At 39.6% G+C, this 19,681-nt stretch overlaps 1 protein-coding gene across 2 annotated transcripts; it reads right to left on the bottom strand.

The window, feature by feature from the left end:
- Positions 1 to 47: 47 nt before the first annotated feature.
- On the bottom strand, positions 48 to 19,208 carry ZNF287 (zinc finger protein 287). 2 transcript variants are annotated; one of them, XM_008010462.3, is made up of 6 exons: positions 18,950 to 19,057; positions 17,325 to 17,925; positions 16,531 to 16,628; positions 13,697 to 13,823; positions 13,122 to 13,208; positions 62 to 3,918 (listed from the first exon to the last, which is right to left on the bottom strand). In XM_008010462.3, exons 2-6 carry the CDS (start codon positions 17,725 to 17,727, stop codon positions 2,348 to 2,350), a joined length of 2,286 nt encoding a protein of 761 aa, XP_008008653.1. In that variant the 5' UTR covers positions 17,728 to 17,925; positions 18,950 to 19,057; the 3' UTR covers positions 62 to 2,347. The 2 variants fall into 2 exon arrangements, with proteins under 2 accessions (XP_072860819.1, XP_008008653.1); XM_073004718.1 differs by lacking the exon at positions 17,325 to 17,925 and having other exon boundaries at positions 48 to 3,918; positions 18,950 to 19,208.
- Positions 19,209 to 19,681: the final 473 nt, after the last annotated feature.

Below are 19,681 nucleotides of genomic sequence, written 5' to 3'. Positions count from 1 at the left end.
TTAAAAAAACATAGCTATATAAGCACAGTTTGAGTATTCTGCAACCTGTACTTTGTGCAGGATGATACTATGAAATCAAGGTTAACTAATGTAAGGGAAATGGAAATCAAATTTTTTAAAGGAAACACTCAACAACCATAGCCTTTCGGATGCTAGCATCCCGGGTCTTTCCTTCAATACCTGTTTGTAGGATGGTTTTATAAACAGTAATGTCCAAAGGAAGTTGCATGGTTAGTTTAAATTGATATTTATAGTACCAGAATTGATATCAATTTCCCCTCATTTAGCTCAGGAAAACTTCCTGTACAAAGATGTCCCATGAAATCTGATTCACTACTTTTAAGCAGTTCCCAAGTAAATGTTATTTGTTGAACATTTCTTTGATATATGCACAAAAGTATTTTTAGTTATGCCAACTTTCACTCCATACCAGTCAATTCTACTTTATTACTGAAATCTAATTTATATAATTTATTCATTAATTCAACCATGTATTGACTATGCACTATTATGCACGGGACTGGAGAAACAAGTATGAGCACAATGAAATCTCAGTTCTCAGAATATGGCCTTATATTCTGGTAGTGGAATGCTGTAAATATGAAATACGACAGTATTTTTATCTATTTCTATTTGCATTTCTGCCAGTTTTCCTTTTAAGACCCACAAATCCAGTTATCATTGTTTAATGATTACTGCATCAATGCTTTTGCCAATTAAATTTTTTCCTGACATGTTAAGAGTAACCTCTATTTTACTTGCATGTATGAGGGAGTGTCAGGCTTCCAATTATTCCTTAAAAATCAGTCACTTTGTTTTTAGTTTCTTCTAATATCCAGGCTGAATTCTTTTTTATTTAGCCACTCATTTCATAGGCAAAGCAAGTCCAATTACATTTCATGTTATAGCAATTATCTATGTATTTTTTTCCTCACTCCATTAAAATTTCACCTTTTCCCCTGACCCACATTCTGCAGTGAACTCAAATCTATTTTCCATTATTTATTTTTTCTCACATTATTTATATAGCTACACTATTACTTCCACTTCCTTCTCTTGGGATGTAGGTAGCATTTGGCAACCCATTTTAGCAGGTTGCTTATGCTCATCCCATGACCAAATATCACATCCTCACTCTCTCATTCCTCTGGAAATCTTTCTGTTGTGTAAACCACCTGTGATTTTCAGCACTGTAACAAGCCTTGAAAGGATCCAATTAGGAAGTCTGGGACCTAAGCATAGTAGACACTCAAGAAATGTGTTTAAGTGGAAGAAATGAACTTTCCATAGTAAAACAGTCACAGAGAAATCTAAAGTATAAATTTAGGAGTCAGGTGAAAAAAATGCGAATTGTATACCTTATACCTACTTTTTTCCTTCAGGATGACTTTGAATGTCAAAACCTAGTAAAATCAAGGCTAATGTGTATTAAAAATTCATTTAAGCTTGGAGCATTTAATTTTTGCCTGTTTAAATCTCTACACATCTAATGTTATATACACATTAGTTTCCATCATATCTTTCATTAAGCTTCTCTTTAATGTCGATATGTGAGGGAAGGTGTAACCAAACAGTGGTCACATAGAAATCCTTAAAATACTTTCAACTGTTTTTTTCAAACCTACTGGCTCCATATGGCAGTTATGGCATAACAGGAGAAGGGGAAGTAAAACAGGGAAAGGAATCCTTTATATATTTTAAGGCTTCAAAGCTGGGAATAAAAGGCCTGAAAGCAGCTTTCTCTTTTCTGTAATTTTAAGATCACTCTCTAGTGTGAAACCTCTACTTGATGGACACCTTCCCAAGTTACATTCATAAGGCCTCATCAGGATGTACAGTTGACCCTTGAACATTTGAACTGTACAGAGCCACGTATACTGGAATTTTTTTTTTCAACTGAACAGACTTTGAAAGCACTTTATTCAGGGATGGGAAACCTGCGTAGATATAAGGTTTTTCATATACACAGGTTCCACCAGGCTGACCGTGCAACTTAAGTATGGGTAGATTTTGGTATACATGGGTGGTCCTGGAACCATCCCCAATGAGGGATGACTGTACTTGAAATAAAGAGTTGATGAGTTATGTTTCTGAACACCCTTCACAGGGTTTCTTTCTATAATGAATTAAACTCATATCAAATAAAGGTTAATAAGTCAAGTTTCCTTCTTAAATTTCACATTAAATCTAAATAGGTTATATCCCTACCACTACTTCTGATACTTCTGCTGAGTGATATCTAACATATTGCACTTCTTCGGATTTCTTCTGAACATTTTGACACACAGAATGCATAAAATAAAATTGAAATGAAGTTGTAAAACCTAATTGAAGTTTCCCTTATCCATTAATTACGATGTTTGGCACCTGTATGAACACGTTGATGCTGAATAAGGTTTGTACTCTGGGTGAAGGTTTTACCACATATACGACATGCATAGGGTTTCTCTCCTGTGTGAATTCTCTGGTGTTGAATAAGGCATGTTCTCTGGCTAAAATCCTTATCACATTCATTACATTTATAGGGTCTCTCTCCAGTATGAGTTCTCTGATGTTGATTAAGTGATGAGGAATAAATGAAAGCTTTCCCACATTCATTACATTTATAGGGTTTCTCTCCAGTATGAATCCTTTGATGCTGAGTAAGATTTGCACCTTGTCTATATGCTTTCCCACATATATTGCATTTAAAGGGTTTTTCTCCATTATGAATCCTCTGATGTTGAGTAAGGTGCACACTCTGGCTGAATGCTTTCCCACACACACTGCATTTATATGGTTTCTCTCCAGTATGTGTTCTATGATGTTGAGTAAGATTTGCACTCTGGCTGAAGGCTTTCCCACATATATTACATATATAGGATTTCTCTCCAGTGTGAGTGGTTTGATGTTGAATAAGGGTTGAGGAATGAGCAAAGGCTTTTCCACATTCATTACATTTATAACACTTCTCTCCAGAATGAATTCTCTGATGTCGAATAAGGTAAGTACTCTGACTAAACACTTTCCAACATTCATTGCATTTATATGGTTTCTTCCCAGTATGTATTTTTTGATGCTGAAGAAGGTGTGTACTCTGACTGAAAGTCTTCCCACATTCATTGCATATATAAGGTTTTTCTCCAGTATGAACTCTCTGATGATTAATCAGTGATGAACTGTGACTGAAGGTTTTACCACATTCCAAGCATTTATATGGTTTCTCTCCAGTATGTGTCCTTTGATGGATGGTAAGGTGTGCACGTTGACTAAAGTCTTTCCCACAGTCATCACACTTATAGGGTTTTTCTCCAGTATGAATTCTCTGATGTATAGTAAGGTGTGCACGCTGGCTGAAGGCTTTACCACACTGGTGGCATTCATATGGTTTTTCTCCAGTGTGCATTCTCTGATGTGCAATGAGGGATGAAATATGCCTAAACTCTTTCCCACATTCTTCACATTCATACGATTTCTCTTTGGCATGGGTACTTTGGTGTTTCAGGAGGGATGGGTATTTCCTAAATTTTTTCCCACACACATTACACTTGTAAGGCTTCTCTCCAGGAAGTATTTTCCTATGTACAATACCATATGAGACATGATTGAAGGTTGCCCTGCCTTCATTATACACAGAAGTTTTATTATCTAATTGGGTATCAAACTGTACAATTAGGTTTGAATGCTTTTCAAAATTATTTCTATATATATCATATTTACTAAGACATTCTTCTGTAGGATCATCATCTTGTGAAAGGACTGACTTCAAACTGAAACCTCTTTCATTAGTGTGAAATTTCCAGAAGCCACCTGTTGCTCGCCTCTGTAATCTATCATTGTAGTCATATGAGTCTTCTAATTTGATGGTCTGGGTTTCTTCCTTTGTGAGTTTAGACATATCCTCCACTGGAGTACATGCTTGGGCTTTAGTTTCCCATTCTGAAATAAAAAAAATATAAAAAGTCTTCATTTATTTTGAGAGAGGAAACTGCCAAAATAGAAACAAAATAATAAACATAGATAAAATGCTCAAAGAGAACAGCTCTGAAAACGTCATCATCATGGTCTTTCAAATTTGGGAAAGGAGACAAAAAGGGCAAAAAAAAGGGAGACTAAGTTGTTGAAAACAGACAGGTTCTTCATATTCAACATGGACACAGAGGGAATAAAACAGATTAAGTCAGGTGACAGAGCTAAGAGAAGCCAAAACAGTGATAACACTGTGTGGGATAACTTGGGATGGCTTCATGGATTAATTTATGTAATGGGCTCATAAAGTAGACATGCTGACTCTCATCGCTCTCTCTTCCAATCTGCTCTGCACAATCCCACATAATATTCCTAAAACAATTTCACCAAGTGCTTTCTATGCTCAAATATCTCTAGTAAATCTCCTATAGCCTAAAACAATGGTTTTCAAGGTAGTCCTCCCACTAGCAGCATAAGCATCACTATCATCAAGAAATGTGTTAACATTATTGGATCTCACCCAGACATACTGAATCAGAAACTCTGGCAGTAGAGCTGAGTAATCTGTTTTATTAAACCCAGCAGTTTTGCTACATACCAAAGTTTAAGGACTAGTGGCTTAAAGTATAAAAGCGAAAAAGTTTAAAATACCTCCACTTGGCATTCAATCCCAGAATAACTAAGCCCTTTCTATTCTATTCTGTCTCCTACTACAACTCATGTTCAGCTTAAAGTTATCCGCTACCTTTTTTTTTTTTTTTTTTTTTTTTGGAGACAAGACTCTGTGCTATCTTGGTTTACTGCAACCTCTGCCTCCCAGGTTCACGTAATTCTCGTGCCTCAGACTCCTGAATAGCTGGGATTACAGGCAGGAACCACCATGCCTAGCTAATTTTTGTATTTTTAATAGAGACACGGTTTCACCATGTTGGCCAGGCTGGCCTCAAACTCCTGGCCTCAGGTGGTCTGCCTGCCTCAGCCTCCCAAAGTGCTAGGGTTACAGGTATGGGCTGCCACACCCGGCCTAAAGTTATCCACTACTCTTCATAATCTTCTCTAGATGCCATGCTAATCCTAGACTCTAGGCCTTCTCTTATGATGCCTTCTCCACCTATTAAAAAAGCTGTTTATAGTCCAACTCATATTTCTCTCTACAATGCTTCTTTGAATTTAAAATACAGATTAGAGGCCAAGCTCTGTGGCTTTCTCCTGTAATCCCAGCACTCTGGGAGGCCAAGGCAGGTGGATCACTTGAGGTCAGTAGTTCGAGACCAGCCTGGCCATCATGGCGAAATTCTATCTCTACTAAAAATAGAAAAATTTAGACAGATGTGGTGGTGTGTGCCTGTAGTCCCAGCTACCTGGGAGACTGAGGCATGAGAATTGCTTGAGCCTGGGAGGTGGAGGTTGCAGTAAGCCATGATCGCCCCACTGCACTCTAGCCTGGATGACGGAGCAAGATCCTGTCTCCAAAAAAATAAAATAAAATATAGATTAGGTTGAATCATATAGGAAATTGGCTTTTTTTAATAGGTCAAAATGGCTGAATGTCAGCAACCCTATATGGTTCAACCTAATATAGTATTGGGCTCATGACAGAACTTGGCTTTATATGAGTACAGTCATGGATTGCTTAACAATGAGGATACGTTCTAAGAAATGCAGTGTTGGGTCAATTTCATCCCTGTGTGAGCATCATAGGGTATACTTGTATGAACCTAGATGATATATATATATTTTCTTTTTTTAAACATGGAAAGCTAAATGTACCAGCACTATTACTGAATATCAATAATTTCCCCTACTTGATCTGCAATACAAATATCAAGTGCTTATATATCAGGCTGCTATATATGCTCCATTGTTGTCTTATGGGACCACTGTCATACATGCAGTTTGTTGTTGACCAAAACATCATTATGCAGCACATGACTGTAATTCACAATTCTGTACATTTCTTATATTTCCAATCTAGGTGCAAATTCTGGAAATAGTTTATCCTTCTTACACATTTCCTTTAGAAAATGGCCCAAGACTCTGGATATGGTGGCAACTCAACTGAAATGGTAAAATAAATGACACTAACATGTAAAAAGGTAAACTCAAATCAAAGTGTACACAGATGTGCATGCATACACATAACCAAACACACACACACACCCCAAACCAAACCAAAAAAGGTTGACCCTCAATCTAACCTGGCTGTAATAAGGCAGTCAAATATGTATTTGTTGCTGCCTATTATGTTTCTTGTATAATTATTTAACACAAAATTTAAGTTACAACCTCTATGCTTTGAAACCAGGTGGGAAACATATAACGTGCAAATATCAAGAATTACATAATGTAATTTCATCAAATATGGAATTTATAATATAGCAAAAATGGTACTAAATACTTCAGAAACTTTCTAAGAGGCAAATCACAGTATAATACCTTTACAAATATATTTATTCAATTGAGTAATATGCAGTAATTGAAAATGACAGCTACATCATCAGTAAGGGACTAGTTATTAATAGAATAAGGGATAACAGAATATTGATAACTGATAATTAGGTAGGTCTAGGTACATTGACATGAAAAGGTGTGCAGGATACATTAAGTGAAAAAAAAAGCAGGTGTATAAAAAAATGTAGAGCAACATCCTAGCTGTGTAAAGATATGCTATTTGTGTTACAGACAGACACACACCCACACACGTAAACTAAGGGGAGAAGGTCCTGGTCATGACTGAGGAAAGAGGTACACTTAATATTTGCTTCCTTGTACTGCTTGAATTTACAAACTACTTTTTTTACTTTTATTCAAATACAAAATCATAGTTTATATAAGAAAATGTTTAGGAGTAATGTTAAATGAAAAAAGTATCATAACAAGCATGAAAACACATCAGAAGTGGAAAAAGATTACCAAAATGCTAATAATGATATTATAGGTTTTTTCTAGTTTCTGATTTTCAATAAATTTGCTATATTACTTTTGTTGCTATTTATTACTAGTAAGTAGTTATATTCCATTCCAGTAGGTGTAGCAAAATAAAAAGTAATAAAAAAAGAAACATAGAAAATAATTATATTACTTTTATGAAAGAAAAAAATTTATAAACCAACTTTCTCAAACCAGGATTTGTTATTCCCCTCCCCAGAAGAAAATGAGAATGTGGATGGACTGTACAAGTAGGTGTGTATACACACAAAAAAGAGATGAGATAATACCAGAAGCTGAATTCAACTTCTATGTAATCAGTATCAGTCTATGACAGACTGTACATACAACTGAAAAGTACTAAAGTTATAATTAACAAACTTAAAGTGAAAGACTGAATAATGACCAGGAATAAATTGCTACTATAAACACACTTTTTTTTTTTTTGATATGGAGTTTTGCTTTTGTTGCCCAGGTTGGAGTGCAGTGGTGTGATCTCGGCTCACCACAACCTCCACCTCCCGGGTTCAAGCGATTCTCTTGCCTCAGCCTCCTGAGTAGCTGAGATTACAGGCATGTGCCACTACGCCTGGCTAATTTTGTATTTTTAGTAGACAGGGTTTCTCCACGTTGGTCAGGCTGATCTTGAACTCCTAACCTCAGGTGATCCACCCGCCTCAGCCTCTCAAAGTGCTGGGATTACAGGCATGAGTCACTGCGCCCGGCTGATAAACGCACATTTTTAAACAAATTAGTTTACCAAAACTTCTGAAAGAGATAATTAAGCAGGGTTTAAATACGTGTTTATCACTAAAACCAGAAAGGATTGGTTAGAAGTGTTATCTGTTGGTTAATAAGGACAAACAGTGGTATAATATTTCTAAACAGAGGAGATTAATGTTGACTCAGGTAATCAAGGAAAGCTTCAGTGGGGGAAATGTGATTTGAAATGAGCCTCAAAGAATGGCAAAGTACTGTATAAACATAAAGAATTATAAACCATAAAATATAAAGAACTATAAAAGATCTGAGACAGTAATGGCCATCAAACCAATACTACTATTCTGTTTGTTAATTATCAAAGTTTCCATTTCCTGAAGTGTGACTAACCTACTTCCTGAAGTACTCTAACCAAAGGCAGATTCAACTTACTATATATCTCTGAGCTGGCAAGAAAGCAAAATCCTCACAGGCCAAAAATTAAGTAAAAGCAGGAAGGCAAGAAATCAGTAATAGCTGAAGTTGACTGCCTGAGATAGCTCTTCAATCATGTTTGATGACCTTAAGCTTCCATTTTGAGGGTACAAGGGATTCTGGGGCTAGAAGACAAAGGCTGGGGCCCAGCCAAGGAGAGAAGGCTGACAGGAGTCCCTTGAACAGAGGACAACACACTATGTAAGAACAGGCTAGGCTTAAAAAGCAAAACCCCAAAACCTCACCTCTACAGAAGGAAAAAAGGAACTGTCTTTCTCAGTCTTGGTGCTCTTCTTTGGAGGGAGAAAAATCCCCCCTCTCCAAATGCATAACCATACATTGCCCTTTCTTGAGTATTCAGAGCCCAAATTTGTGCTCTCTGATGATCTAAAAAACTCTTCATGTTGAGAAGTGACTTCAGACTGCAAGTATCTCCCAGAAGACTATCCTGACTCTAATCCAGGCTTATTTCCATTATACTCTGCATGTTTTCTCAGTGCCTAGAGTGTGCAGAATGTGTTCCCCAGAGAATTTAGTGTGCTGTAGGTGTATTTTGTATTTTGCCAACTAAGGCATATAAGACCATAAATTATAGAGAATAATTAGCTTTTAAAGTTTATGACCCTTAAAATACCTAATGACCAAAGTTAGTTTTTTTTTTTTTTTTTTTTTTTTGAGACGGAGTCTCGCTTTGTGGCCCAGGCTGGAGTGCAGTGGCCAGATCTCAGCTCACTGCAAGCTCCGCCTCCTGGGTTTACGCCATTCTCCTGCCTCAGCCTCCCGAGTACCTGGGACTACAGGCGCCCGCCACCTCGCCCGGCTAGTTTTTTTGTATTTTTTAGTAGAGACGGGGTTTCACCGTGTTAGCCAGGATGGCAAAGTTAGTTTTTTAAAAAAAGTGAAACAATTCACTCTAAAGTAGCATTTTTTTTTTTTTTTTTTTGAGACAGAGTATTACTCTGTCACCCAGTGGGAATGCAGTGGTGCGACCTTGGCTCACTGCAGCCTTGATCTCCCGGGCTCAAGTTATCCTCTCACTTCAGTCTCCCTGAAGCTGGGACTATAGTCATGAATCACCGTGACCAGTTAATTAAAAAAATTTTTTTTTTAGTAGAGACAGGTCTCACTATGTTGCCCAGGGTGGTCTCAAATTCCTGAGTTCAAGTGATCTGCCTGCCTCAGCCTCCCAAAGTGTTGGGGTTACAGGTGTGAGCCACTGTGCTTGGCCGTATCATATCTGTCATTATTGTTTAATTCACTGTTGTATACTAGCATCCATATTGGTGGACACATAAGAAGTCAGTGTCTTAGATTTAAAAAATGGAATAATGGCTAGGCGCCATGGCTCACACCTGTAATCTCAGCACTGGAGGCCAAGGCAGGTGGATTGCTTGAGCCCAGAAATTGAGACCAGTCTGGGAAACATGGCAAGACCCTGCTCTGCAAAAAATACAAAAATTATCTGGGCGTGGTGGCACGCACCTGTACTCCCAGCTACTCAGGAGGCTGAGGTGGAAGGATCGCTTGAATGCAGGAGATGGAGGTTGCAGTGAGCCATGGTCATACCATTGCACTCCAGCTTGGGCGACAGAATGAGACTCTGTCTCAACAACAGCAATAAAATAAAATAAAAAATGGAATAACAAAGCAAGATGCAAGAATATACATAGTATACTTCTTTCGTATACAAAAGAAGATAATATATTAATAATTTATTTTTGCAAAGAGAAACATAGGAAGGATACACCAGAAACTGATGATCATGGCTACCTGTAGGGAGTAGGTGGGAAGAGAGCAGAAGGAAATGAAATGTATACTTTTCTATATAGTTTTTGAGTTCTCAGCCATGTTACTGTTTTCGCATACTCAAAAATGTAAATTAAAAATAATTTTAAAAAGCAAGGAAACACTATCCTTAGTGGTATATATTCTAAGGACAAAAAGGACTTCAAAGAAATCTTGAACTTTCTAGACTGTTATAGTGATGTAAATTTGAAACTATTTTTGTGTGTAACATATGATACAGCAAATAAGTAAATATACTGATGTTGGAAACTAGGTTATTCACTGCATGAGAAAGGAGATACAAAATAGAAAATGGGAATATATAAAATGGAATATCCTTGTGGTGTTAGATTTGAATTGGAGTTTAAGTATGAACTCCTGACTTAAAAGAACTAACACACACATACACACGCATAAACACACACACACACACACACACACACACACAAACTTCCTAGCTCTACCCACTGAACAGTAGCAATGATACCATTAAACAGTGAATACACTTATGGCCCAGATCTTGGTTTCTAAGTACCATTTCCTACTAAAATGAATTAGGATTCCTTGGAGAAATCCCAAGTCTAAGGTGAGCATAAGGTGAGCCTAAAGAACATCTGGTTGTGCCAGAAAGCAAGGAAATGGATGAAGACTAACTGGGACATGTCAAAAAGATGCTGGACTTTGTTTGATGCTAGAGTGCCCAAATTTGGGACAACTGAGCATCACAAACACAAAACAAAATGTAGAAACTGGAATTAATGGACTAATAATACATAAATATACATACATATATATATTTTTTTCCCTTTTCTTTTTTGAAATGAAGTCTCGCTCTGTTGCCCAGACTGCAGTGCAGTGCCACAATCTTGGCTCACTGCAATCTCCACCTCCCGAGTTCAAGCAATTCTCCTTCCTCAGCCTCCCGAGTAGCTGGGACTACAGGCACACACCACCATGCCCAGCTAATTTTTGTATTATTATTATTATTATTATTTTTTGTAGAGACAGGGTTTTACCGTGTTGGCCAGGCTGGTCTCAAACTCCTGACTTCGTGATCCGCCCACCTTGGCTGCCTAAAGTGCTGGGATTACAAGCGTACCTGGCCGAAAGAGCTATTCTTTAATGAAGAATGCTATTAATCATTTAGAAAAGATGACTGAATTAGAAAATCACCATTTTGCAGCTGGGCATGGTGGCTCACGCCTGTAATCTCAGCACTTTGGGAAGCCAAGGCAGGTGGATCACCTGAAGTCAGCAGTTTGAGACCAGCCTGGCCAACATAGTGACACCTTATCTCTACTAAAAATACAAAAACTAGCTGGGTGCGGTGGCACATGCTTCTAATCCCAGCTACTGTGGAAGCTGAGGCAGGAGAATTGCTTGAACCCAGGAGGCAGAGGCTGCAGTGAGAGGAGATCACACCATTGCACTCCAGGCTGGGCGACAAGAGTGAAACTCCACCTCAAAAAACAACAAAAAACGAAAATCACCATTTTGCAACCAGCAATATAACAATGCAAAGATCATCAAATGGATGCTAAAAATTTTAAGTAAAAGATTATCGAGGAATAGTCATGTGACCTCAAAGTATCACTCCACAGATTACTTATTAATCATAAAGAATGCACCTTTAAAAAGGAGAGATCCTGTAGACACCACCTTAACCAAACTGAGCATCACCAATGATGAGATGAATTACCACTATGTACCTCCTGAGGAAATGCAATGGAAGATACACATCACCTTTCAAATATTCTTGGTAAAATCTTTAAACTGACTAATCTTTAGGAAACAATGAGGCAAATCAAAACTGTAGGTCATTAAAAAAACTGGCTTGGATCCTTTAAAAAATATCAATATCATGAAAGACTTTTTTTAAAAAAGAAAAAAGGCTGGGGAACATTTCTCTATTAAAAGGTACTAAAGATAGGAGATAAACAAGTGCAACATGTGATTCCTGACTGGATCCTGTATTGGGGAGAAAAATATATATAAAGGATGTTTTTGGGACAGTTGGGAAAATCTGAATATTTGACTATACATTTGATGACACTATTATATAAATGTTAAATATCTAGAGTGAGAGAATGGTATCATGCTTATGTAGAAGAATGTTCATGTTCTTAGAAGGTATTTAGGGGTTGTCATGATGTCTATTAAAATGGCTCAGTGCAAAAACCTTTGTACAGAGATAGAGCAAAAGTGGCTAAATGATAATTAGTGATTCCAAGTAGACAGTACATAAGTGATTAATGTAATGTGCCTGTGTAGGTTTGAAATTGTTTAAAATGAAGTTACTGTGGAGGGAATAAGCAAGGAGTGAGAATGAAAAAGTCCATGAATAAGGAACAAGTTCAATAATAAAAATATGATGCAGATATAAAAAAAGAAATGAGGAAGCTCTTTACATACTCACTTGGAAGGCTTTTCAAGATACACTTTTAAGTTAAAAAAGCAAGGTACAAAACAGTATGTATAGTATGCTACCATTCATATTAAAAATGGAGAAAAACTATTTTTATATTGACTTTACATGCAAAAAACCCAAAGCAAAATAAACATCTCTAACAACTGTTTATCACCATACTTTTATCCTGGAGACAACAGTTGTTCAAACTTTATTACCTGACTTCTACTTATGTGGGAGGACAGACTTCTACAGGAAAACAGTGGTTCATGGACATGCTCTAATGACAGCGGTCACATGCTAGGGAGATGTAGGAACTGGGTGAATGTGGTATTCAGGTGGGTAATTTATATATATATTTTGCTTTATACATTTTTAAAAATTGTGAATCGTGAATATATTATCTTTTTAAGTAATTAGAAAATAAAAAAGAAAGGGATGATTTAGAAAAGTGAAGGCAGGGGGATATGGGGATTTGTCAGTGAACAGAATAAAAGAAACTCAAAAAGAAGAAGGTTTAACATTTAAATTTTTAGGGGGCATTCATGCATGTTTAAATCTAGAGGAAGGGGAACATGGCACAATGAAAGCCCTAGACAAAGCCCTAAGAGATGGGACCTAGAGGTCATGTAGAAGGATAAAATGAGAAGAGACACGGGAAAAGTGTGTTAATAGTGATCTTAGGAAGCTCTTCCTGAAGAGGCCCCTGTAAGGAAGCAACACCAAACAGCTCAGTGTTCTTCACAGGCTAGAAAGCCTTTGCAAAAAGAGACCTGGTCATATTTAAAATGCATATCTCACCACACTTAGGATATAGATTCTTAAATGCAAAGAAGCTCATGTGCTTTCTGTTTCTCACCTGGACTAGGGCCTTCTAAAATTTCTTTTATCACCATCCATGGTTCTTCCAACATGGGAATCACAGTTGGTCTGTATACTGTAAGTCCTGTTCAGGAGGAATATAATGAATTTTATCCTGGAGATAAACAGTTGCTCGAAGTTTTATTACCAGACTTCTACCTACCTGAGAGAACAGTCCTCTATAGAACAATAGTTCATGGACATGATCTAATAAGAGAATTAGGCTGTTGGTTGCTATCCTTTTCCGAGACAGGATAACAATTTCCTGCCACTTAAGAGGATATGTGAAGGAAGAAACCTTCCCTTAGAGTAGCAAAGGCTGGGCAAGGCAGCATCGGGTGGCAGCAATATGAAGCTGTGCATCAGTTGCTAATGTTCTCTCACTTAAAAACCTTTCATTTGGGAAATGGGAGTAAAACAGTCACTCTTGTGCTTGAATGAGATAAGAACATTTATTTCTAGACCCCATTTTTAGCCAAGCATGTCTGAGGGCCAACCCATTTTTAACAACGGGTGTAAGAAAGAGACCCGGGGGGACAGGCTGAGAGGAGGAGGGGTAGAGATGGTCCTTACCCAGAGAAACCATGTTCCAATAGTTCTGTAGCGTCACAGTCTTGTATAATTCCTTCTGCACAGGACGCATTAACTCCCAGTCCTCCTGGGTGATGTCTACAGCCACATCTTTGAATGTCATCGATTCCTAAAATATCAAATGTAACTTAACTCAGTTCAAGAACTAATGGCAAAGGGGACACTGATGACACTGGGTGTATGTATGCTGGGGGAGTGTCACAGAATTTTAAGCTTTAGTAGGATCCTAGAAGTTGTCTAGTCAAAACCCTTCCCCGACATATGGACAGCCCCACAGCATCTCTCCATGACCCTAAACGGAAGTTTGAAAATAGATCAGAATTTATTTTCACTTGGCACTCGTGCATGCATTGGTGGCAGCTCCATTTTACAAAGAAAAAGTTTATTATTAATATTTTTAAAAGAGACAGGGTCCACTCTGTTGCATGTGCTGGACTAGTGCATGCATTGGTGGCAGCTCCATTTTTAAAAGGAAAAGGTTTATTATTATTATTTTTTAAAAGAGACAGGGTCTTGCCTGGTCACCTGGGCTGGAGTGCAATGGTCCAATCATTGTTCACTGCAGCCCCGAACTCCTGGGCAGAAGTGATCCTCTCACCTCACCCTCCCGAGTAGATGGGACTACAGGCACACACCACCACAGTTGGCTAATTTTAAAATTTTTTTGTAGAGATGGGGTTTTGCTATGCTGCCCAGGCTGGTCTCAAACTCCTGAACTCAAGCGATCCTTCACCTCAGCTCCCCAAAGTGTTGAGATTACAGAAGTGATCCACCATGCCTGACTTGAGTTTTAAATTTTAAACACAGATGACACAGAGTTGAATGGTTTTGCTTTTCAAGCTATGCTTTAAGAATAAATCCAACATATTATAATTAAAATGTTAAGATATTTTTATGTGTTCTATGGTTAAATTCAGCCTTTCTTTTAAAAAATGTAACAGATACCAATAATCACAGTGTTGAACTGCTGCACTGTTAAATACCTTCCACAATCTGGTAAGGTTAGTGCCTTTCTTGTTTGCTCTTCTTTTGTTAAAAAGATAGTATTATCTTACATGTTTCTTTTTTATTTATTTTTTTTTGAGACAGAGTCTTGCTCTGTTGCCCAGGCTGGAATGCAGTGACCTCTCGAGTAGCTGGGATTACAGGCACATGCCACCATGCCCAGCTAATTTTTGTATTTTTAGTAGAGACAGGATTTTGCCATGTTGGCCAGGCTGGTCTCCAAACTCCTGACCTCAGGTGATCCAGCTGCCTCCGCCTCCCAAAGTGCTGGGATGACAGGTGTGAGCCACTGCGCCTGGCCACGTGTTTATTTTTGCATATAATTGTATCTTTAAAAAATAATATTGGAGGCTAGGTGCAGTGGCTCATACCTATAATCCCAACACTTTGGGAAGCCAAGGCAGGAGGATCACTTTGAGGCCAGAAGTTTAAGACCAGCCTGGGCAACTTAGTGAGATCCTATCTCTTAAAAATTTTTTTCTTTTAAATCATATTGGGATTTAAAACTTGTATTAAGTTTATAACTTAGGGAGAACTGGTGACTTTATAATATTTAAGGTTTCTTTCATGTTCCACAAAATATTAGACATGAAAGTACTGCAATATTTATACTATGCTTAGTTTTAGATATTTTAAATTTTTTTTGGGGGGGTGTGATACTGGAAGCATTTTTTTCATTTTATCATTTATCTCATTTTTATGTGTATATGTTGATATATGTATACGTATATATGTGATTAATTTTTGCATGTCATTTTCTGTAGTCATTTTATCCAGTTTTTCTATTAGTGTTTCTAACAGTTTTTCCCTTGATTTTGTTAGGTTTTCCAGGTAAATGTTCACATCATCAATGAATAATCATTTTAACTTGGTTACCAAAGGCTTTCCAATTTCAGAAAGACCAGTTATATTTTTACAGTAAATCTTTCTCTTAAGGTAGCTTGAGTTACTATTCTTTAAAATAATACAGACTCATGGCCAGGCGCAGTGGCTCACACCTGTAATCCCAGCACTTTGGGAGGTCAGCGTGGGTGGATCACCTGAGGTCAGGAGTTCAAGACCAGCATGGCCAACATGGCGAATCCTTGTCTCTACTAAAAATACAAAAATTAGGCAGGCATGTTGGCGCACACCTGTAACCCCAGCTACTCCAGAGGCTGTGGCATGAGAATCACTTGAACCCAGGAGGTAGAGGTTGCAGTGGACCAAGATCGCACCACTGCACTTCAGCCTGGGCAACAAAGTGCGACTCTGTCTCAAAAAATATACATAAATTCATGATCAACAATAATATGACAGAATGCATGGCCTTTGACTACTTGTTAATGAGGAAAAATAATAGTAACAATCATCTATTAATTGTTTAATCCAGGCTAACTACAAGTCTCATAATATTTAATACTCACAATCTAAGAGGTAAATTCTATTTATGAGAGTAGAATAACTCAGGCTAAGAGAGGTTAAGTATCTTGTCCCAAATTGCAGTTCCAGTGGTAAAGCCAGGAACCAAAACCTAAACCAAAACCTAAAAAACCAAAACCTAAATTGATGGAGGTCAATCCCGTATCCTCTGTGTGATATTGCTGACAAAGTCAAAGTAAGGAAAGACATATGGGAAGGGAAGGGAATGGAAGCCCCTTTTCTTTATAGTACATTCACCTACCTTAACAGACCAAGATAACATAGGAGAGAAACTGGAGCTTAAGTCCTTGATAGAGCTTCTGGGGGCACAGTAGTTATAGGGCCAGGTCAGAAAATGTCCTCACACACTAAGAAGGCATCTTAAAATCAGAAAACACAGTCATACTCACTTTGGTCACCAAGTCATTTAGCCATCCTGCCTGGAAAGCATGTTTTCCTCTGGGGTCTTCCTCTGGGGTATCTTGGGAAAGGGTAGAGTTTTGAGGAGCTAGAGAAGAGAAAGAGGTCATGAGGGAGATTAGTCCTTTTTGAATAGACTAGGAAACCCCTCACCAAATAGATGCCTACACTTTCTTAAATTGAGAAGAAGGAAATCAAAAACAGCACTCCTACTTCAAAGCGTCAGACGAAAGGGCCAATGACTTGTCCTAAGACATCAAAACAGACTTCAAAAACAAGCTTGCTCTAAAAATCTTAAAGAGTATGAACAAAATTCACATTTTAACTAAATCCTTATAGAATATTAATTTTGTGAGTTATCTCTTAATAAGGGAATGTTCTCTAGACCCTTTCTTCCTTTTTTGGAAGTATTTTATTGTAAAATTCAATTCACAAAGCAAATGATTTATTAGTAGAATAGTGCAAACCTCTGCAGGTACTTTCTGAGGGCTCACACAGTGGTAATTTGGTTGTGTCTGGTCATTCTTTCAAGACATTTTTCCTGGGGGTTTAGATAATGTGTATTTGCTCCCAAGCAATCTGGAAGAACACCATGGATGGAGCTCATGTTAAAGCCTTGTTCTCACTCACTAACCTTTGTTCTCCCCAATTTCTTTCTGTTTAAAAAATGCATCCTGGACCTCTCAGTGTTCTCCCCAATTTCTTTAAAGGAGCTGCTCAGATGTGCTAGTTGTCTTCTTTAACCACCCAGGGATTCCTCCCCTCTCTGCTCTATGATTCTCACCTTCCTCTTCTAGAATCTGAGTCAAATCCTCCACCAGAGTCACTGCTTCCTCGCTGCTCTCTGGATACTGGGACTTTACCCAAGTCCTAACCTCACCAGGCAGGATGGTCAGGAATTGCTCCAGCACCAGCAGCTCCAAAATTTGTTCCTTTGAGTGAATCTCAGGTCTCAGCCACTTAAGGCAGAGCTCTCGGAGTTGACTCAATGCCTTTCGAGGACCAGCCAGGTCTGGGTATGGAAAATTCCTAAAATTCTGTCGACAGGTCTCAGTGTCACGCAAGAATCTCGAAGTAAGGATTTCCTTCTCAACATTGTAGGGTCCACTCTGAGCCTTGTCTGACTTCCACCTTAGAAGGATTTGGGAACGTGAAGAATTGTTCATCCTCTTGCTTGAGGCTAACATTGCTACAGACAGGAGAGTCAATCTGGCAATATCCTTTATTTCTCCAGTAGTGAGCCAACTGCTTGAAGTCTCATGCTAGAGTCACAAGGACACTATATCAAAGGCTGCTGCAGCCGAGGGCAGAACAGAATCAAGGAAGAGTTAGCAGCCTTAGTGACAAATTCTGAGCCCAGAACTTGCAGGGATGGATAAAAGACCCTGAAACACAAGCATGGACCACAAGGTCAAGAATCCCTGGTGTACTCTACTATACATATACACACACAGAAACAGACTCGCAGTGTGCATAGATGAACACGCGTAGCTTTACCTTGTCTTCCTCCCCTATATCCTTAGACTTGTAAGGGAACTGCAATCTGCTTGGGGTTGGTGGGGGATGGAGCTGCTATTAAAAAGGTAGTGTCAGAGGCAATGACTCAAAGAATCTAAGCAAAACGACAGATTAAACCTCTAACCTGTTGAAACAAAAATTAAACATTTTTATAGAGAAAATAGTTTCACTATTTTAGTCACTGATGTTACAGAAGCTGTAATGACTGAACTGGCTCTCAACAATAACAGAGCGAATCTGTTACTTGGAATAAACGAGGAGAATTTCTTCTTAATACAGTGCTCAAGGTTCCCAAGGGAACTGTCAGGGGAAAGGGCGAGCCATTTCTCTGCTTTGCATGTTAATGCCAGCCGATTCTAGCCTTTCACTATCAGAGGGCTGGGAAGACCAGCGGGTTGGACTGGAAAAGAGTGAAGAGGTTGGTGTGACTTGAAGTCCTTTAAGTGCTTCTACAGGAGACAGTTCTTTAAGGATATATTCGAAACAAGGATTCTCGAAGGAAACCTTAGAACCGGCCTGATCTGGAGGAGAACCGACACCACCTGTCCCCAGGCTCCAGCTCCGAGCCCTGCTCAGGCACAGTCGTGCCGCCAAACACAACTGTTTACAAGGCCCTGCAGAGAAGATGCGACAGCCTTGCCTTGCCTCCTGTGGCCTCCCCTTCCCGGCCAAGTCCCTCTGCCTCTTACTCCTCTTCAGCCGCAGGGTCGAGGGCGAGGGCAGCGGGGGAGTCGGGGACCCTGCGACGAGCAACGCTGGGACTGGGCCCACAGCAGCCACCACCCCGTCTTTGCCCTCCCGCAGGCCACGAGCACGGGAGCCCGCGCGTGGACGGGCTCGGGCTGTCACTGACCGCGCGGACACTCGCGCGCTGCGCCCGGACATCAATACCTGTCGCTGGGACCCGGCCGACGGGCAGCCGTAGCGGCCCTAAGGCCACAGGCAACAATGGCGACGCTGGCACAGGCGCCTGCGTGGCGGGCTCAGTACTGAGCGGCAGCGGGTCCTCGGGCTCCGCCAGTTCCCTTCCCTGCAAAGCATAGAGTGTCCCGGCCAAGAGCTGCACGTTCCAGCCCGGTCCTGAGAAGCCCGGCCCAGAAGCCTCGGCGCCTCTGCCTCGCCGCGACCTCGCCTCGGCGTCACTGCGCATGTGCACCAGGAGAACGCTGCGCGCCCGCAGAGCCAATCGGAGCCCGAGTTTCGGCCTCCCCCTCCCGCGCCTCTGGCCCTGGACCTGTCTCCATGGCAACCTCCTCCACCCATCTCTCTGACTTGCTTGTCAGCCTGCGAGGTTCCGAAGGGAACTTCAAAGTTTCCCCGGGCAGACGCAGGTCTGGTAGACGTCTTAAGAGGCCAGGGAGGTGCCAGTAGCTGGAGGAGCGCAGGGAGTTGAAGCCCCGCGCCAATTACCCAGAGAAAACCGGGTGCCAGATTTCCTAGAGGAAGAATGGGCAGGGAAGATGTGGGTCTGAAGGCAGAGACTTAACGTGCGGTTTCGGGCTTTACTGTGCATACATATTAACTGTTAAAGGTTCTCATTTCCTCCTCAGGAATTTGATTCTGAGACTTTCAGATTGGGGGAAAAAACCCATGTTATTTCTTTCTTTTCTTTTTTCTTTTGAG

Source organism: Chlorocebus sabaeus, chromosome 16 (genome assembly GCF_047675955.1).
Source record: "Chlorocebus sabaeus isolate Y175 chromosome 16, mChlSab1.0.hap1, whole genome shotgun sequence".
Lineage (NCBI taxonomy): Eukaryota > Metazoa > Chordata > Mammalia > Primates > Cercopithecidae > Chlorocebus > Chlorocebus sabaeus.
This window is presented reverse-complemented; position numbering and strand designations above follow the sequence as displayed.

Excerpts from the sequence above, each read along its gene's own strand:
- ZNF287 (XM_008010462.3), bottom strand. The coding sequence starts at position 17,727 with ATGTTAGCCTCAAGCAAGAGGATGAACAATTCTTCACGTTCCCAAATC. Across the intron at positions 13,824-16,530 it reads TAAATGACTTGGTGACCAAA|GAATCGATGACATTCAAAGA; the intron begins GTGAGTATGACT and ends TTGATATTTTAG. Across the intron at positions 3,919-13,121 it reads TTTAGAAGGCCCTAGTCCAG|AATGGGAAACTAAAGCCCAA; the intron begins GTGAGAAACAGA and ends TTTTTATTTCAG.